The 22,657-nt window shown below is 31.4% G+C and overlaps 1 protein-coding gene across 1 annotated transcript; it reads right to left on the bottom strand.

The window, feature by feature from the left end:
- Positions 1–4,441: 4,441 nt before the first annotated feature.
- On the bottom strand, positions 4,442–19,856 carry LOC133308230 (very-long-chain aldehyde decarbonylase CER1-like). Its single transcript, XM_061508837.1, has 11 exons — positions 19,679–19,856; positions 19,376–19,611; positions 17,736–17,837; positions 16,527–16,811; positions 12,777–12,937; positions 10,269–10,644; positions 10,061–10,168; positions 8,938–9,138; positions 7,168–7,263; positions 6,045–6,218; positions 4,442–4,656 (listed from the first exon to the last, which is right to left on the bottom strand). Exons 1-11 carry the CDS (start codon positions 19,854–19,856, stop codon positions 4,489–4,491), a joined length of 2,085 nt encoding a protein of 694 aa, XP_061364821.1. The 3' UTR covers positions 4,442–4,488.
- Between the last annotated feature and the right edge of the window lie 2,801 nt (positions 19,857–22,657).

The raw sequence follows: 22,657 nt of genomic DNA, 5'->3' as shown, positions 1-22,657 counted from the left end.
TTTAGTCATTAGATGCATCAAGGTACCATTTTTAAGCCTTAAAACTCAAGTTAAAGGTTGGTACAACATACCAAGGCTCAAAACTCATAATGGAGATGCTCTTGGAGCTCAACACAGCCCCTCAAGTCTGACTCAAGGTAGATGCACGAAAATGAACAAGAAGGTAGGTCTTTCACTCAACAAGAAGGCATCTTGGAGCATCAAAATGCCAACAAAAGGTCACACCCCTCAAGAACAGAAAACACAGCTCCCTCACACCTCTCACAGCAGCTGGACACTCACCAAAAGACTCTCCTTTCACTCAACAAAGATGCTCTCAAGTGTTTACAAGAAGAAAAGAGAAGGATCAATGCTCAAAGGTCCCAACTTGGCTCAAGAGAAGGTGAAAGAGACCAATGGAACAGTGCTCAAGCAGCTGGTCAGCCTCTTCTCACGCAGGAATTCTGGTATCTAGGGCAATGTGCCCTTAGTAAGTGTATAAATAGGCCACATAAGCATTAACACACAATATTAACTTTAATTGCTACGCTTAGCATTTTAATCCCAAACTTTGGATTAAGAAACTACACATTTTTCCAAGAATTAACATATTTTTATTATATTTTTCTAAGCACCTTTCCGGTATGCGCTTTTCAGAGCCAGTACCGGTTTCTATCACCCGTTCTCATTATTTGGACTTGAAACTCGTTTTACAAGTCCTACATATTATTCTAGTAATTATCATGCACTTACATTAATTTTCCGGGATACTTTTTCGGTACGCATTTATACTGACTAGCAGAACCGATATCTGCACTTTTCTTCCGAAAAGCGACTTCCAGCATTCTTAATCACATACCATAATTATTAAAGTCAATTATGGAATCATTTCCTATTTTTTCATAATTAATTAATTAAATACCTTAATTAACGGTGCGGGTTCTTACACCATCGGTACGCAATTATACCGAGAAGCAGAACCGGTATATGTACTTTTCGTCAGAAAAGCGACTTTCAGCGTTATTAAACCTCTGTGTAATTATTCTAATCTTTCCATATTTATTCAAGGCCAATTATAAATTATTTCTTAAACTCGTAATTAAATTATTTAAATTCCTAATTTAACGGTGCAGGTTCTTACATTCACCTCACCTTTTAAGAATTTTGTCCGCAAAATTAGAGAGATACTTGTCCCTAAACTCGGGGTATTACAAGAGAAGCTAGTCCTCCCGCTCCCAAGTGCACTCCTCCGTAGTTCTATCTTAAGTTATCTCTAATCAATTATGTTCAATAGTATTTTGAATTCATTTACACCGTGAAAAGTATATATCCGTGATATGCTCTGCCATAGAGGACACGCTCTCAACATTTCCTCCATTATTGGGAGGATCCACACAATTTGACCATCCATCAGGGGATGATGTGTAGTACTTATTTTCAAGTGAGTGAAGAAAGCTTTTTGCAATACACTCAACAAAAGAGGTGAACTTCGGGTACCGATCATTGACAATGCTCTCATATACCCCATGAAGTTCTTATTATCACATTAATGTAACATTGAGCCAACCGCTCCGTGGAAGAGCTTGCCTTCCTAGGCAAAAATTTGGGCAGACAAGTTGTCATGTCCAAGACAACCAAAACAGAGTCGAAGAAGATCTAAATCTTCGACAATCCGAGAATAAAATCTCAGGTCAATGCACATGGAAGGATTACCTCCTTGATGTATATTCCTCAAAATTTTCGAACAATACGCTCCTTAAATCGTGGATGTTCAATTACTCACTTGCACACATTTCAAAACTAGCATCTTGAAGTCGCAGCAACATCGATGAACAGTTCCTTAACTCAACTTTTCATGATCTAGTGTCCATACCGATCCAACATCCTCACACAGAATATCGCAATATTTCCCAACTCGCTTTCCGGGTCTAAAGTGATCAACATCAAAATCGTCATTCATTTCTCTAGGATCATTAGTCACTCTATCAGTAGAGGTGACCTGACCCTCATTCTCTATTCCACACAATAACTTGAGTGAGTTTATGTCCTATTCCATGACTCTAGTCGTGACTTAACTTACAATTTTCATAAATCCTCAGTCTTTAGAATAAAGCCATAATTTCTTTCATAGTACAGAAACATACTCATGTTCATTTCAGTCAATACATGTTAATTAATATATGTATGTGATGTTCCACCTAGACAGTAAACCCTGAGTATATGGAGACATACAAGATGGTAACTCCGTGAGTGAGGTACATGCGAGGAGCTTTGTACTGTAGGTTGTAGATGTATGTAAACCCTACCTTTTATTCTCTGGCCAGTAGGATGCTTACACACATGACATGGATATATGCTGCATTGCACAGATTTTGAAAATTATATTGTTATTACTGTTTTGGAACTTATATTGCACATGTAAGTGAGCTTGGGGTAGAGAGATCCTTGAGGACCCCTTGTCTTACTGAGATTTCTTTTTAGAGATCTCACCACATTTTCAGGTACAGGTACCTCCGAGGTTGATACCTCTAGCGGCAGGAGGCCGGAGTTGAGTTGAGCTGACTATGCATGTTGTTTTACTCACATGTCTAAATAGTGATTATGTTTTACTTTTAGTATATTGTTATTTGATTTGAGATTTTGTTTGGCTTTGTTGCCTTATTTGGTGAGCATGAGGGTTGTCCATGCCACATTGATACCAGTCATGTTTGAGTTTACTTAAGTTGTATAATGTATCAGGATATTGTTCGGCCTACACGTTGTAGTTTCGTGACTAGATATACAGTTATTTATACTATGAGGTTATTCAGTCAGTTATTTATTGCAATTTACACACAGACGATATCTTGAAAATGAATAAGTAATCCACTTGATTAATAATGAATAGTTCATAATTGGAAAGAAAGAGTTAGCTTCTGTATTTATTTAGCTGCGCTATTACCATATGTATGTTTAATACGCTGGGTGCACACGGGGTGTTACACTGTGCCAATGTAAACAAATCTTATTGATTTTATAGTTTAAAATACCAATTTTTTCTCTCTCTAAGTTGATTTGAAAAAACAAGATTTGCACAAAACAGGATCTCAACTTAACATTCAAAAGATAACAAAATCATAAACAGCAGGTCTCACCTCTCCCATTTGAATGGGTATGGCCTTGTAGAATTTCCAAAGGAACAATAAGAGGGTTTTGATTGAGATCAGAGTAAACCATTCCTTGAAAAATATATGCTGAGCAATCATCTGAACATGAAGCAAACCAGGGGTATGAATGATCGATGAAAGACCACATTGTTGATATCTTTTGGGTGACACCTACAATGTTACCAAATTATTAACAATCTGTGTCATGAATAATGTTGTAAGTTATATTACATAATAATAAAGTGTTAAATTAGAAGAGCATCTCACTGCTTGGTGTGAGAGACCATATAACAGATATATACTTTACTCAATTCGGAACACAATTACTTTTGACAGAATATGCTATTCAAATAGGTAAAAGCTTATTTTCTTTTCTTTTCATCTATGGTAGCTTTTTATCATTTCTGGTAGAAGCTTCTGCCACAGGCAGGAAGTATAGTTGATGAACTAATTCCAAATCTAAAATGATTGAAAAGCATGTTGATGTTGAGAAACATAAGCTAAAACTGAAGCATTAAAACAAAACATCATTTTTTAATGCAAAAACCGGTGCCAGAGCAGATAAAAACTCAATCTTTATGGCGGATACCTCATCGACGGTGACATCCTTTGAAAATTTTCTTGAAAATATAAGAAAGTGTAAAAGTCTGTCGCCAATGTCGTATGAAATATCGGACAAAACACAACTAATTAAGTCCAAATGCCAGCACTCAATTTCTATGTCTATCAGCAAATGTACCCTATTTATTTAAATGGATATTTAGATAGAACGTTAATGACAAAAATTTAACCATATTTAAGTCCATGGGAAATTATATCCATGAAAACGATCTATACTGTGTCACTCAATCGTCCACGATCTCGCAGACAAATTTGTAAACGTACGATGGCTTATTTTGTTTGTAACTTCGTCGATATAACCTCAAATGGTATTACATCATGAATTCCTTCTCTCATATTGATGAAATTCTTTTTGTCTAAGTATTTGGTTGCTGATTACAACTACGAAGTTTGAGAATATAATGGTATAAACTGATGTGACCCATACACCGATAGGATACAAGTGAATCAATCATCAAAAATAAAAAGATATAAAACTTCTTATTCTTATATAAGTGTAAAAGTAACTTGTCTGTCCATATATATAGAGAGATTAAACAAAGAGATTATGAAATTAAGATTATTATTTATTTATTAATATATAATAAATTCTTCACAATTCAAAAACAAGCTAATGTATTGATCCATACATGACATCAAGTGTAGAAGATTATTATTTGTTTATTACATAATACTTTCTGACAAATAAAACGACAAGGATACCTTTATCAATATATTAGTAATTTGAACTCATTGTAAAGGCTTAATCAATGGGAATCTTTAGAGGTTGGAAACCATGGCGAATACTTGCTTCCCATACTTGCTTAATGCCAAGTATGGTGTCACCACATTCATGGACATTCCATCTTTCTAAGGCATGAAGTATTCCAGCAATACGACAAGCACTCATTACTCTTCTGGGAAGCCAATTCTGTGATGTACAAATAGAAATACATTAGTTTTCTCACATTTAAATACGAATGTCAGACATTTTATGATGACTAAAACTAAGAAAAAAGGTGTTTCATACAAGAGATTGAAGTGGAATATGAGATAGAAATATAAAATTTTAATTTATCATATTATAATGTGACTTCTAGAACATTCATACCGACACACAGTAGTGAAGCAAGGGAGGGGCTAACGAGAGCTTTTTCGCCCTTCAAATTTATATAAACCATTAGAAATGAATATTACTTCTAATTTTTTTTGTTACATAAGTAATATTCGTCCCCTTCAAAATCTATTGAAACCTTTTAGTTGTAAGCATCACTTTCATTTTATTTTTTTTATCATATAAATAGCTGCAATTTCAAAGGAAAAATTTGTATCATAATTTCGCACCCTTCAAAAAAAAATTTGGCTCTACCATTGCCGACACATTAATAAATTGAAGAATATACAGACATACATTTTGTGTGTGTGTTTTTTTTTTGGTGTGGCTACATTTTTTTTCCCTGAAGATATAGACTGGTACAAAATTAATTTAAAACAAATTAAAATGATAAGTGTGATTTATATGTGCTATGTAAATTTTAATTCAATAATGTTATAAAACACACAACACATGAAAGATATTCATTAAAAATATGAGTAATTAATTTAATGCTTTTTGAAATATATATATATATATATACATATATATATATATATATATATATATATATATGTATGTATATATATATATACACACACCTTTTCAAAATATATAATTAATTTGCTCTTACTTATCATAGATATATCAATCTAAAACTTTCTTGAAAATGTCAAAATGCTTTTGACAGAAAAAATAGATCATTAAATTCTGGAAATTAAGTGATCTAACTATTTTGTTATCCAATAATTAAAATAATTATTGGATAATATGTTTCTCATATTATCTCATGCAACACAAAAAAAGTAGCTGAGACTCACTAATTAAGGAGAAGAAAAAGAAAGAAAAAAATGAGTTCCACGTACTTTTTATGTGTTCATGCATAATTTTGTCTCATGTAACATTAGAAAATATTTTCCACAATTAAAAACTAAATTAGCAAGAATGATACATTGGTTCTTTAAGTTGGGGTTCGATTGATATAATTATCTGGTTAATTTTATTTATATTATTTAGATGCTTAATGAACAGATAACAAAAGTTTAATTTATTGACTGAATTAGTTAAAATCGTTTTGCGATAAATTATTATATGTAAAAGTGTTGTAATATGCATATCATCATGTATTCAAAAAAAAAAATATATATGCATATCATCAACCCCGGATCTTGACCTTTTTTAACAAAATATATGCTAAAGATTACAAAAATGCACCAGCTACGAACCTCGCAAGAGTGCAAATTCATAAATGTAGTAGGAGTGATCATTGCTGGTGTGTAGTGGTAGAAGCAATCTTCACGCATTTTCTTTGGAGGGAAGTGAGAAAAAGGTATGAACAATGATCCTTTTGGTGCTTTCATTTGTTCATCTTCATCCCATCCATCTCCAACCAACCATATCTGCTAAATTCGCAATGTTACCAAATGGAATAGTATGACTACTTCAGAGGTTCGTTGAAGGCTGATTAGTTTTTGAATGAATTTCTTTACAATATCTTGTGTATTTTCAAAGAACAGTGATAAAACTATTTTTTTAAACTGAGAGGTCACCTGTTCGAGTTGTGCTAAATCTCGTGCAATTTTGAACTAAAACATCAAATGTGGTTTATAACAGTTTTCAAATATATCTACATAGTGCAATTGAAAATAATCTATATCAAGTATAATCTGGTCCTTCTCTTTAGTACTTCGGGATCAATATATAGAGGTTTATCATTTTCATTTTTCGAAATATATACTCTACAAAATATTTTTCTTCAATTATATATAAGGGTTTAATGTCTCTCATGTTATAGAAGATAAATTTTATTTCTTACTAACAAATAAAAGGGTATGTGGGTCATTTTTTTTCTCTTCTCTTCATATGGTGCCACATGGCCCTCACACACTTTAGTATATGTGTAAGAGAAAAAATCATCTCATGCAACATGAAAAACACTAATCCTTATATATAATAGGCTTTATTATTCTTCCGTCGGAGAAGATAAGAGGTTTTTGCAATTAACTTACAAAATGTGTAGGGTCCACTTAATTTTTATTTTTTATTTTTTCAAGGGGGACTCATGGCTGGAGCAAGAGATATCTCTTTTCTTGTAAAAGGAGACTAATAAAATCCTATATAATTAGAAAAATCGTTATGATAAATAATTTAATAGAAAATATGTCTCTCATGTTATATGAGACAAAATTATCTCATGCACATACAATAAGTGGGTGTAACCCATTTTTTCTTTCTATCTCTTTTTCTTAGTGGATTCCTCCTCTCTCTTTTTTAGTTGCATGAGACAATTTTGTCTCATACAATGTGATAAATATATGCCCCACAATAATTTAGGAATATGGAATTAACCTTTGGAATATTGATTGGTGAAAGAGTCAAGCTTCCCTCGGACTGTGTGAGCTTTAGTTTAAGCTTCTTCAGCTCATCCTTATATAAAACAGCTACCTGTTTGCGATTTTATCCATCATTAGAATAAACTTTAACAACTAAATTAAGTAATACTAGATGTTGGAATTTAAAATAAAAACAGAATTTGAATTTCTGTTCCAATTATTTCATAATTAAAATTAGTTTAAAATATTAAAAAAAATTGTTTGGGTTTTTCAAATAACTGGATATCAAATCGTAATTCTAAATTGTTTTAGTATAATATATAAAATCAAAAAAAAATATTTATAAAATTAAAAATAAGTAAAATATTATTACAATAATAATCTTGGAATATTTAATTTATAAATTATCTCTTATAAAAATTATTTGTAGGAAAAAGGAGTATAGAAAAAAAAAAGTTTACGATCATAATTATTAAAATATTAGATTTCAAAGCATATGAGTGCTGGAAATTAAATGAGAGTGAGATAATTAAACAGTAGGTACGGTTTAACTCAGAAAATATAAAAACATACTATTATTCAAAATAATATTATAATTATTTACTTTAAAAAATAATCTATTGAAAAATATTAGTCAAATAAAAAAATTTACTATTATTTATAGGGATAGATTATTCTACCTACCATTTTTCTGCCTACCTTTACCTACCGCTTGAAAACATCATTAGATCAGAATCCTAACTAGCATTTATCTTTCTCTCTCTTCTTGAGATTCTGATCTAATGGTGTTGGAGGGTGGTAGGCAAAGGTAGGCAAAAAAAGTGGTAGGTAAAATAACCTATCCCTTTTTTATAAGGGATATATTATTCTACCTATCTTTTTTTGACCTACTTTTATCTAGCACTCTCCAACACTATTAGATTAGAATCTCAATAGAAGAGAGAAATGATAAAGGTAGTTGATATTCTGATCTAATGGTATTGGAGAGTGGTAGGCAAAGATAGAGAAAAAAAAGTAGATAGAATAATCTATCCCTATTTATAAATAAAATCCGGTTACAAAACTAATATTAATAAAAATATGAACACAATAATAACATTTCATAATGTTATCACATTTTTATTTCATTTTTATCATATGGGTAAAGATATACTTATCACCACAAAAGTTTACTATCCTTACAACCAATCTAATCACCGTTGATTTCTGTTCTATCTAATGGTTATAATTTATTGAATATTACGCTTATTAATTAGTTATTAATTCTCAATAAATCCAATAAAATAAACTGTTAGATTTATGAAAATCAACAGAAATTAGGCTGGTTGTAAATGTGGTAAACATTTTTGTAGTAACTATATTGTAGCCCATGTTAAATGGAAAATCATATGTTACTTTTATAAAAATTTAAAAAACTAACGAAGAAAAAGAGAGAGAATTTAATTTAAAGTTTTAGAATTAGTAATTCATAGGATACTAGATATATTTACAGGTGAGAAGGGTTTGTACTAATTGTTTTTAAAATTTGTTTATAGAATTACAATTCCAGTAATAAATGACATTTCAAACATACCTATTGGTATTAAAAGGTCCAAATCTAATTTTAAACTCTAATTCTATATTTAATTTTACATACCAATCAAAGAAAAGTGAGTGATAATCAAAAATTTCGTTAGAATATGGCAAATGCTCTTATTTCACACAATGATAATAAAAAATTTGTCTCAGATTACTATAGAAGGGGAATGCATAATCTTTGCAGCAAATTCATATTAACCATGTATACCTGTATATTTCTATTGCATAAAGCATCGGCTACAGCAAAAGAAACCTTGTTAAAGTTGCCACGAAGAAGCACTTGATTTGTCCTTTTGGGAATGCTGTTCAGCACCGTAGCAGCAGCTAAGCTACTACCATCTACGATCTTTATCTTCAGCTGTGGGAACCTTTGAATATAAAGTTCACCATATGCATTAAGCACTTGCCTCTGCATGCATGTAAGAATATTCAAATCAACTATATTATTTAACTTCCATAAAGTTTTTTTTTTCTTTTTTTTTTTATGTATAATAACTTCCATAAAGTTAATACTGCAGATGTTCTGATTTTTAAAGAATTAGAATGATGCATGCGGGGTGATTGTATCATAATCGGCCCAAACTTGACCGAACTTTTGGAATCGGTTTTCTGAACAACGTTCATATTTCGTAATAAGCAGCAGCATTTTTTTGATTTTCGGATTGTTTTCATAGAATTTTTAATTATTTTCTATTTAATTATTATCTTTTGTTTCCATAAGAATAATTTCATAAATTTTGTTATTTGGCTTTTCATTGCCTTCAAATATTTATAAATATTGCAAACCCTAATTTATTTGATTATTTTAATTATATAAAATATTATTGAGATCTTTGACTACTCTAAATCTTAGTTCTTTTATGTGTAGCCAATTCACATACACTTGGTTATTATAGTATATATAGAAGGGATTATTGTTTGTCTTTTTAATGAACATAAAATTGCATCATTTTAGTCAAAATAGTAAGAGAAACAAAAATTATCGTGGAAAGAAATGAGAGATTTTTATTTTAGTTTAAATATTAAATAAATAATAATAATTTTAACTAAAATGACTGTGATTTAGACAAATATTTTTCAAAAATGTTACTTCCGAGAGCTTTTTGATATTATAGTATGTAAAGAAGTTTGAGAACCTCAATGTTACTCACATACAATTGATTATTTAAGCATTCTTTACTATCGCATTATTACATAAATATTGTGATAAGATCACCAAATAACAAATAATTAAAAAGTTAAAATGAAAAGCAGACGTTTATTGTCAAAATCAAAACTTTCAACATGCTTTTTGCATGATATACAAAAAAAGTAAATAAAAATGAAGTTACCTGATTTAGAAGTCCAAGACTTAGAACCTTTGCACCACTTAACTCGGCCTCCGTTATTGCCTCTTCAATTAAGTTGTTCAATCTGATGCTCTTCCTTTTTAAGAAATACTGCAAAACAAAAACAAACACATTGATAATCACTAATCAATATTCTTTTCTTTTGGAAGAGAATTCGAAATCTAAAATCACAAATGTAAAACAATCTTACCTGAATTTTAAATCTTGGTATAACCCAGGACTGCAACTTGAGATCGTTGAAGGTGTTGCTTTCTAAAACAAAGGTGCGTCCACAGATCCAAGTCATAAGCATATAACACATTGTAAAGGGCCACATTAAACGTAGGTAACATTTATATGTTTGAGGGTTGGAGGCTAAGGAAGCAAACCCAATGCGCAATTGATAGATGGAATCTAACGTGGTAAGGTGTGTTAAGTGCACCACATCTGCTGACTCTTCTGGTCTCTTTAGAGTGGTTTCATACGTAGCATCTGTGGATGTATCCACAGTACCATAAATGTAGTCATACATAGGCATGAAAAGTGAGTAATTTGTCCTGAATTTGGTGTGATGCAGTGAGTGAAACCTGCGGAGACCAAACTTTTAAAGCCTTCTTAACTTGGAAAAGAAAAGATTAATATATAATTAATATTCACCAAAAACATGTTAAACATACTCTATAAAGAATATTACATATAGAGTGTATATGTATGTATGTATTGTTGGGGTAGGTCACTGTCCCTGATCCATTTAATGCTGACAGCTTGGAGGCTTGAGCATGCACCATATATTGTGGGTGCAAGGCTCAAGATTTGATTTTCTCAACTATTAAATAAATATTTTCTCATTTCGTCATTATTAACGAAGAGCTGAAGGGGAAGTGTTGATCCCCCAACCTATATAAAGGTCGAGAAGAACATTTCTGTAAGAACTTTTAATGGTCGAAGTTTTGAGTTTTCCTTTAGAGAGAAGATTGAAAGTGAGAGATCTATTTAGAGAAGTTTGAGAAAAAACCATCATTGTTGATAAAGATTAAGTGTACCACCACTCTTGTTGGTGAAGTTTGATTTCTTGTAACCTATTATTTTTATAGTGAAAGTTTGTTCTGAATTAGTATCCCGTGGTTTTACTTCTCCATAATGGAGAAAGTTTTCCACGGGAAAACTGTTGTGTATTCTTCTTTCCTCTCCATCTCTACTTCTGCATTTCTAATTGGAGGAGGAGACTTAGTCTATTTGCTGTGTTGGCCGAACGGTACAAGTGTGTGCCAATTGGTTCTGATTGAGTGTGCTGACCGGCTGTGATAGTGCAGGTTAGCCGGCCCATAACAATGTCCTAACATGTGTTACAAAATAATCGAATTGATCAATTCTACCCTAGTTCTATTAACATTTTACACCACTCATTCTTTTATCTCAAATCATGTAAAATGCATTAAAATATTATACTTTTTGACTCGGCACCTATCTTGTTAGCCGGCCGATAACGCCTATCTTGTCTCGACAACCTATTTTGACTAGAGTCGTACAAAATAATTGAACCAAGAGAATTGGTTTGAAAAATTAGAAGAATTGAACTGATCTATTTTAACTCGAAATGGTTGATTGCAATCCTAAACTGGTTCAAAACTAATTATAAATCATAAACTGGTTTTGAACCATAAATCAGATTAGGAAAAATAAAATTGGCTCGGAAAAAATTATTTTGGTTCAAAGAACCGATTTAATTAAATCAGTTTAATTTGCTTCAACACTAAAATTTATTCCGGTCGAACCATGCTCGCCCTTAATTTTTACCAAGAGCTAACTACTTAGGACGGATTTTGATTATAGACATTATAGACTTTATAGTATTTTTTAGTCAGCTTCTGGTCATGCTTTGGGTTATCTTAACTAAATTAAATGCCACACAATAATTTAAAACTTATAATTATTTTAACAAAGAGTGATAAATAATAAAACTTCTTTATTTAATTAATATCTTTTGCATAATATGTTAATGCATGTGAAAAGTGTTTCTACTTTTAAAGTATATAACATTGTGTCCTTTTAAGTGAAACATAATGTTTTATATATTCTAATATTTAGCCAATTAAAAATGAATAAAAAATAAATTCTGATAAATAAAAAATAATTTTTAAATATTACATTAAAACAGTGTAAATTCACTTAAAAGGACATATTGTTATGTCCTTTAAAAAGACAAATATTTTTTTCTATGTTAAAACATTTATGTATATAGAATAATATTTTCATTGTAAATAAAATATATATTGATTAATTTTAGTACTTACTATAAAATTTCAAAAGCAATTATACATACGTAGACACATGTAAATGAATAAAAGAGTTCAATTTTCCGTCATTGAAAGAATATCAGTCATCTTAGAAATTGATGCAGTCAAAAAAAATTAACTGGAGAAAGAAATATAATCTGAAAAGTAATTATGTATATATGCAATAAAATCTGAGAAAATATAAATTGAAATTTCCATGCGTGCTTATTTCTGTTGTGGTAACTTCCGCAATTTGTTTCAGAGGTTACCGTGAAGTTTAAGAATAGTTTTCTGCTATATATTGCTTCGTAAAGTTGGACAAGAACAATAGAAAAACAAGGAGAAAAGAAATTAGTGTAGATTTTTATCATAGAAAATGAAATCACGAATATTATAATTGATTTGCTTAAATTAAGGATGAAGCAATAATAATGTAGACTTACGATGGCGTGTAAGAGAGATACTTCAATTGGGGAAAGAAGGAGAAGAGTCTCTTGGGAAAGAACTCAAAGTTACAATGACCCAAGTAGTTCATGAAATCAATGTAAAAGAGGTAGCCATAAATTGCAGCTATGGAGGATTTTCCAGTGAACAATGTTGTAAATCAATTAGTATCCCATAGTCATCCCTGCAAGTATTATTATATACTCAATCACAATCTTAATAATTAAATCATCACTTTAAAATAAATATTTAATTACACAGTCACAATTTAAAAAATAAAGTTTCTTTATACTATCATTTGATTTCGCAAAATAATTAAGGAGAAATACAGAAAGAGAAATTAAATATTTGAACCAATTGGTTTCTCTGTCAACTTGTTCGAATTCAAGGCCTTTGTCAACGATCCTGTTGTTGCCTTTAGCAGTTCGGTAGCGTGAGACAGAAATCCAAATCTGGCTGTGAAGCATTCTCACCAATAAAGTTGGGAATATGAGATAGTACACTGGGTCCCTTTCACTCGATGTGAGAGAATATATGCTATGGGCAATCCACGGGGCTAGAATCACGTACTTAATATCCATAATCATGTTACATAGAAAACAAAGACACAGAGACCAATGTCAATACGTGAATAAATAATAAAATAAAGGATTTTATTAATCTCCTTCCACATAAGATTTGGTAGAGAGAAAATGGGTAGGTCCCACCATTACAAGAAAAAAGAAAAAAAAAAGAAAAAAGTGAGGTGCGAAAAACGGAGTGAGAGAAAATGAGATAAGTTACCTCATGTAAAAGGAGAGTAATATTTCCCTAAAATAAATAGTAACTCGTTTTTGTTTTTTTTTTAAGTTTACAAATAACTTAAAAACACATTTTCAGTCACTTGAGTTGACCCAAGAGATAGCTAAGAGGGGGAATGAAAAACCATAAGCTCTTGTTCGTCTTTAGACTTTAGATGCGCAATAGATATGATATAAAAAAAAAAAATGTATAGCACTTGGAGCGTGTAAAAAAAATGTATAATTTAAACACATGCATATGTCTTAAATGTTATTGTATTTCAATTAACATCAATGGAAATATTTGAGTGTTTTGTTTCTATGAAAATTCTAATTCTGGAACTCAAGTGGGCAGCTTAGTTGGTTGCAGAAGAATTGAGTAAGGTGAGGACAAGAACCAAGCTTCAAGTCCCACCAAATGCTATATTGGGGAGGATCAAGAAATATTGTAATCTCAGACCACAAATCTCATACTTTTTTTTTTTTTTGATAAACAAATCTCATACTTTGAATTAATCTTATAGGTGGCTCAAAAAGTCAAACTTGTGATAACACTGGAGAATCTAATTCAGATCAAAAAGGTAATTAGGATCGGTTACCAAAAAAAAAAAATCTAATTATGGAGTAGTTATAATTAACGTATTATTTATTTCACCTAACAAGATTTGCAAGTGGTAGGGAAAAAAGCTAGATACAGTCGAATTTTAGTTACCTATCTCACAAATATTTATGGATATGGATCTTCTCATGTGAAAATTCACATGACCATGTCATATGTTGAATCATGACCATACAAAGGTGAATCAATAGTAATAAAGGAGAAGAGAGAAAAAATGATAAAATAGATAGTTACGAAATCATAACCTTTGATTTATTTTTGTATAATTGTGATCTTCCCACATGACCATATCATGTTTGTTTTCACATGAGAGGATCCATTTCCAATATTTATGTACTAGAATTATAGTTAAAATGTATAAAAAATGAGATAAGCTATCCTAAAATATATATTCACACTTCATCTAGTATTAATTTAATTTAAATTTGACTCTTGGAACTAAAAATTGAGAGCTCAGCAACAGTATCTATAGAGAATATACAGACACAATATTACCAAAATAAAAGAAGAACCACTGATCATTGATTCAAGTGGTAAGGAGTTTGTTGTTCTTAATCAACAATCTCGAATTCGAGTCCTAAGAATGGAAAAAATAATTTTGGAAGAGTCATCTCTATAATGAGTCTGATAATGTTGGAACAAAATTAGTTGGATAATCAATAAATCAGTGGATTAAAAAAAAAACAAATAGAGGGACTGAAAAAGTTAGAGGTAAAAAAGGAAAAGAAAATAAGGAAATGCAAGATCCTGATCATTACTTTAAAAACTGTAAAATGACAAAAAAAAAAAAAAAGGCCACAGTTGTAATGAGAGCAAAGTCAACCTTGAAGCTCCCAAGAGGCTTCCAAGGCCAATCTGTTAGAATGCCTGGTTTGGAAGCCATATTGCGAAGATCTGGTAGTATATTGCATGAGTGCAGATGGCTATTTATGTAGTGTTTGAATGATAAAATGTTAACCTATAAAACCATATTTCATTAAATGCAGTTACCTACAATTTGCGCCTGGGAAACAGTTAACCGCACGAGTAGGTTTCAATATTGCAATAAATAAGCATGAGAGTTGAGACGTCATAAAAAATTAAATTTATCAAATTTATTAAGATTGATTGCGTATCTTCTAAATCATCATGACCAATTGAGTAATAACACTACAAGAAAACAGTGATCCAGTGGCGGTATCTCAGTGGCTGTTCAAAAAACCGACCCCAAGTCTAGCGAATAACAGCATCACGGTTTACGGTCACACATAGAAAAAACTGACCTCAATTATTCCATTGGCATGTCCCATTTTTTTTTCTTTTTCGCAACAAACACATACCACAAAAAATGAGATGATTTTTTTAGGTCATATTTTCATATTGTGGAGGTCTTTGACCCCCACAAAAGACATTTGTGGCATTCACTCAGACCTCTAGTTCTGCCTTCGTCACAACATAGTTTGTGGGAGTTTTTTTGTGCAGTGCCACAATTTGTTTGAAGTATTTTCTGGAGGTTCGAGACCCCCACAAATGTTGTAATATTTATTGGGATTTAGTAACCTCCGCAATATCCCCACAAAATTCATCATTTTCTAGAGGGCATAGACTGCTACAATTTATTTATTATTTTGGCATATTTAAACCTCCACTAAATACTAGTTATCCAAATTTAAAAAATGTGTATATCATAATTTTGGAATTGGGCCATCACTTGATTTGTTAGCCAATTTATTATTTATGCTTGCACTTGGTTAATACTTTTTTAAATAAATAAAAGTATAAATATACTCTAACACCCATATACTATAATATGAAGTTGAATTAAAGTCTAGCAAAACAAAAACTTACATAATGTTCTCTTCTCTAATGAAGGGCATAACAACATTCATAGTAGAATATGCCTCACTATAATTGTACACATTCATAAAAGATATAAAGTTGATTCAATGTTGTGTAAATGAGAAAGAGTAGGAAATTTACAATTATCCACAACAAAAAACACATAAAATAAATCCATTTTAAAACTCTAAAATCCATACGAATCTCTAATGATGCACTTATCACTTTACAGAACCCAAAATCATAGCAAAAATATTGAATTCATATAACCCAATTCAAGGGTGATTACTATCTAATGAAGACCTTCCGCGTGTTGGGATAGCTTCTTCACTCCCTTCATCATGTGAAAAACCAATTTATTGTACCCTTTTAGCATGCTTAAAAGAATGAGGCACTTAAACTAATAATATAAAGTTCAACATTAATAATAAAAATTATGAAATCATTACCACTGGAGTAAAAGTGGTACCAAACAAAGCATCCAACTCTAGAGGAATCTGTCATTCCTTCATTTGTATATATGCAAGCATTACAGTCTGTAATGTCTTAAGGCTCTCCTCAGATGCTGCTAACTTAGTCTTCAATGAAGTAACCTCTTCTTTTAATTGAGAACTTTCAGTTGAATTCGCACTTGAGAAAGTAGAGCCTATAGGATTGAATCGTCCACTTGTGGGTCCAAATGCATTGCTAGGAAGACCACCTAGGCCTAAACCACGTACACGACCCGAGTGCTCTGGCCCAAAAACTTTTGCAACAACATCATTTGTTGAAATTTCAGTAGAACTAGTGCTTTGGTTTAATTCTTCATATATCTGATCCTGTACATAAACAGTATTATCATTTTCCATAAGTTCATGCATGTGTCGGTCTTTATTCTAATTTCTAAGGAGATATACTACAATAAAAGCTTAGTCTGTAGGAAAAAATAGTCTCTGAAACTGTGAAAAACACTTCAACAAAGTACTGGAAAAAAAATTCTAAAGAACAAAAAACTAACTTTTGAGCAATTATCACATACGATATAATACTGAGAAATATAATATGCATTGAAGGCCAATATAGTTAAACCAACATTACAGTATAGTAACAAGAAAACTTCTTTACTATAAAGCAAGTGTTGCAATAGACTAATAGTCCCACGACAGTCCTGCATTCTCTACCCTATAATATTCTCTGTAATTTATTGTAATTATTGTAAAATATTTTATTACCATAGATTAGTTATTATTTTAGGCAATTAGTTATTTTAGATAGGTCTATATATTAGAATGAACCCATATATAATAAAATTAATTCAGAAATACTATTAGAATGATTCTCTCTCTAAATGTCTTGTTTTTTTCCTTCAATAACTCCCTAAAATGCTTATTTTTCAACAAGCATGATGCTTTGTACTTCTCTCACATTTGATTAATGGAGTACAATTACTTTAGCATCCATAAATAACAAGCATAATAGACACACAAAAGAAAAAAATCCCTACATAAGCACCGTTGGTAACTCGTTGAGATTTCCCAAGAAAATAAACAAATTTGCAGAATTCCAACTAGATAATCACTAGCATATAAAAAACAAGTGACTAGTCGATTAACAAGGGCAACAGTTATACATACCACAAATTCATGAAGCAGCATCCGTAGAATATTTTCTAGAAACCGGTTCTCATCTTGGGCCAACTTTGTTTGTTTTTGTTAAACATTTTTTCTAATGAGTATATATTGCAAGTAAATTTCTAAACTTACCACTAAATTTTTTGCCTCGTCATTCGCATACGACCCATCTTTTTTCTTATGAGTTGCAATATATAGCTCGCCTCGACTCACAGTGTGTCCGGTCTCTTCCTCCTATAACATATAGAAATCATATAAGTACAAATGCCAAATATATTAGATATAGATATAGAGAACACAAGTAATTTACCATCTCATGCCGTCTTCGGGACAAAAGTTTGGAACCCCCGTGTGTGGAATAGTTTGTTTTTTTCTAATCTGAGCATTCTTCTCACATAATTCCTATGATATCAATAATTTATTAACAAAAAATGCAACTTTAAAAAATAATAACAAGCAACCACTATTTAATAGAATTACCTTATAACTTGGTTTCAAATGATAGTCTACAAATGATGACCATTGATCTTTAGGAACACCAGCAGGGACTTTTGCAGTTAGTTGATCTCTAGGAAGCTTTAATTTCTCAACTGATTTTCATAATTTTGCCTTACCGTTCCTAAACCTTCTTCCCAAGGTAAGTAGACAATAACGCTTAGCAATTGTTTCTGGAGCCTGAAAATGAAATAAATTCTTTACAAAAAGTATTAATGTTAGTACAATAATGATGGAAGTGAATAACTAAAATAAATAGAGTTGTTAGTAAAAATAAAATGAAATAGAGCTATTTACCAAAAATATAAATAAATAAATAGAGCTATTTCTGAAAAGTTGGTACACGAATTTATTAACATTGCTCAAGTTCAAGGTAGGAAAAAAATGTCAATGCTTTATCAAACTTTAAGTGTTGTTTTAAAGTAAAGTATCAATCAATATTATCGAAACCAAACTATGAAAACTTTATATCAAATTGAAAACAGAATGAAGAAAAATATTATTTAAAAAATGCAGATTTGAAGGCACAAAAACACTTATAATTATTAAATTGGCTAGCACAAACTGTAAGTAAACTATTATTGTCTTCTTAAAGTGCACATTCCCTTAGTGTCCTACGTTTTATTAAGAGAAACATAAATATTAGTTTTGAGGTTTAAAGTGTCAATGAAGCAAGCAAGTGCTTTTTTCTTTTACCTTTTTTCTTTGTTGCACTATCTGTGGTCATGGCTCACATTTTGATCTAATTATACTCTGCGCTGTACGTTTAGCTTTATTCGTTTTTTCTTTTGGTTATTCTTAATCTCAAGTTTTAGTGTCCCTAAAAACAAATAATTCTTTTACGACTTAAGTGTGGAGGCTCATAAGTGTCCTAATTGAATGCACCTTCCTTTTACAGCAAAAAAAAAAACAAGTTCAATGTCAATTAGCAAGAAAGGAAACCATAAAATTCAGAAAATGCAATTTGACTTTGAAAGAAAAGGTATGGTTAAGAGATATCATTGTATCAGCTACGAAACTGATGAAGAAAAATCCAGTAATACAAGGTGAGATGAACAAAAATATAAAAGAAGAGAAGAAAAAAAATGAAAATTTCAACAACTTGAACAAACAAAAGTAGGGAAGAAAATGATTGAATATTCTTTGCATGTAAAGCTTTAAATTGGATTGTTCTTCACCAGGTACTGCAATATATGAAGGATATTATGAAATATAAATGAAGGATCATAATCTTTTAATTAATTTGTACAATACAGAAAAAAGGTGTATGCATATACCTTCAAACTTTTAAAGCATTCTGTCTTGTATGAATCAAGTACTTTATCCCATCCTTCGTAGTTAATGGGAACATTGTTGCAATCAGTGGCAATACGTCCACATACTTTTGACAAGAGTGTTGCAACTTCCCCATATGGTTGCATTTGTGTATCAAATGGCACTATTATGCGTTGACCATTCATCTCAAACACACCCGATGTGGTCAATTGAATTTTCTTTTCATTTCCTTCTTCATCTATTGAAACATATCCAAGTTAGCTTAAATGATAATATAATAATCACAACTAACCAAAAATTATTACCTATAGCTTGTACAGTCCATTTCTTCTTAGGCTCACGTCGTACATGAGATGGACGAACTGGGGGATGTGGTAGTTCAGTAGGAATTGATGAATAAACAAAGGTTTGTGGTGGCTCTATATGCATGCTGGAACTTGATGATGCAACATCATTCCTTGAACGTTTTGCTTTTGGAGGCATGTCTAAATTGCTTTATGTATATAAGACAACCAATACACAAGAAAAGTATTATCAATCCAATATTGTACAAAAATAACAACATAGTGAAATAAATAAGGTTACGACCAACAAATACCAAAAAGGAAAAAGAGAGTAAGCAAATTGTAAGTTTGTTGAGTGGTTACTCACTCCAATTACTAACTTAGTATAACAGCAGAAGGAAATTTAAATACAAACTATAATATTAGATGCAAAAAAAATTCTCTAAGTGTATTGAATCTCAATTGTGTAATTTCTCATTTTGCACATACAAAGTTTGGTTTCAGATAATCCTTCTTCAACCACAAAAAAAAGAACACAGTTGCCAAATTGTAAATACAACAAAAAAGTTGCCAAATTGTAAACTAAATCTCCTTGTAATTGATACCCTCCTTAACCAATTCTTGATTTCACTCGGACATATTTTCATCTTCAGGAAGTTGATTTTCAACATGGCTTATATTTATGAATTCATTATCAACGTCCTCCCTAGCCAATGTTATTGTGTCAGCTTCATTTGAGAATAAATTTCTTAGGTCTCTTGGTATGGCTCAGTTTCACAAATAACATCTTCCCCCATATCATACAAATCCTTTGGCATCATGTGAACAACAACACTCCAACCTTTATTTATCTCGTCATCCACATAATACACCAATTGTGCTTGTGAAGCTTCAATATATGGGCCATGCTCTTCACGTTCACCAGTGTGAATACATTTAGAGAAGTTCACTGAAGTAAATTGCCATGCATTTTTTCTGATTCCTCTATCACGTGTGGTATCTGCCCATTTACACTTGAATAGGATTACTTTGAAAAAACCATAATAGTTGAGTTCAATTATATCTTCGAACTTTCCATAGTATGGCAAATATGCTCTCCTCATATTTGCATCAGCATTACTTGCAACACAAGATGTGTTTGAAGTTAGAAAGACTCCACTATTTTGAGTTTTCAAACCCTTATCTCGATTTATAGTTCTAAACTTAAACCCATTTATGTTATATGCAGTATATCTTCGTGCTTGTAGCATTGGACCCCTTGCCAGAAACTTTATTTCATCTGTAACTGAGTCTAAAATGTCAGGATTCATAACCTACATTAAAAATCAATTATTTTAGTTACAAAAGTAGGTTGAATTTTTCAAGAAAAATTAAAATTTAATTTACCCGATGAGGAAACCAATTTGCAAATTCTTTAGAAACTATCTTTTCTATTTCTGTGGCTGAAGGTCTCCGACCCCTTGTCCTTCTCTTAATGTTTGCTCTAAATTCACTTTAAAAAATAACTATGTTAATATCACATGGCAATATTCTTACTCTTACCACATGAAATATACAAAAACACTTACTCAACATATGGAATGACTTTTGGACAATTCAGTAGCAAATATCGATGTGCTTGCATTTTCTCTAATGGAGTAAGAGTGAAAGTTGATGAACTTCCTACGGGTTTACCTAATTGATGATAGATAGAAGACTTTTGAGATGTTCTATCATCATTCGGACGATCATCAACACGCCGACCTCTATTCATCCTTGACTCAACTTTTTCATATTGTGAATAAAAATTCAAAGTCTCTTCAGCTAAATAAGCTTCACAAATAGAACCTTCTGGTTGTGCCCTATTCCATACAAGAGACTTAAAATGCCCTAAAGCCCTATCATCACAAAAGAATAATGTTATCAACACAATCACTTAATATTGATACAACACAAAAAACAATAAATGAGTTAAGCACAACAAAAAATTGTACCTCTCAATTGGATACATCCAGCGATAATACACTGGCCCTCCCAATTTTACTTCTTCAATGAGAATCGGCAGAAAGGCTGCAAAGTCCAAAAAGAAGATGTTGATTGGCCAATCTAAAGGAGTTTCATAGGCCGTGTATGTGGGGGAAGGAAGCACATGCATATCTATCCCATTTTTTGGTACGAAGAGGCAAAAGCAATACTAAAGTAGAAAAGGACTAAAAGAAAAGTCCAAGATAATGTCGGAAGTAGCGCATGGAAGGGTATGTTTGGAGGAATAATGAGTGGAGTGATGCTCTGCTAACATCTCCCAAAAGCCCTCTTCAACTTTGGAGATGGTGGAGTCTAAAGAAATACCTATCAGGAGAACCAACTGACCCAATTATAATGGAAACTGATAGCAGTATTTTGAACACATTTGTAAGTATGAGGATTGATTTAAAAAGAAAAAGACTATAGGGACTAAAATTTTAATTTCACCTTTATATCTCTAATTATCTAAAGTGACAGGGAACTAATTAGCAAGGCATAATGTCAGTCACGCCTGAAACCCAACCAAAATGTCAAATCACATGGCATAAAAGGCTAGTCTAAGTTGTTAATGTTCTTAGTAGTTATCTCCTTGTAGATGTTTGTGTTTAGTGGTTAGCTGCTAGTGCCTACACACCATTAATTAATCCCTCATAAAATCCAACGTGGAACTTGAAATACCACAAACTGTCCAATGTTTGTCAATAAGATGATAAGTAACTACTAGATGTGGCATATTGCCAGGTAGAATTGCCATCATTATCATGAAAACTATGATGGGCAGAGTTCACATTATATAAGAAATAAATAAAATACTAATAAGAAGCTTATATCAAAATATACAATACGCTTTATTATTATTTTAAATTCTCGCGTAATGAAAAGGAAAAAGTTTACTCGTATTTTTGTAAATGAACTGTTGTGATTGTAACTATGCTTAATATCATAATCAATGATAACAATACCAGTGTACAATGGGCTGTTACATGATTGATGGGA

Source organism: Gastrolobium bilobum, unplaced genomic scaffold (genome assembly GCF_033153095.1).
Source record: "Gastrolobium bilobum isolate Gb01-03AN ecotype WA unplaced genomic scaffold, APGP_CSIRO_Gbil_v1 utg6770, whole genome shotgun sequence".
Lineage (NCBI taxonomy): Eukaryota > Viridiplantae > Streptophyta > Magnoliopsida > Fabales > Fabaceae > Gastrolobium > Gastrolobium bilobum.
This window is presented reverse-complemented; position numbering and strand designations above follow the sequence as displayed.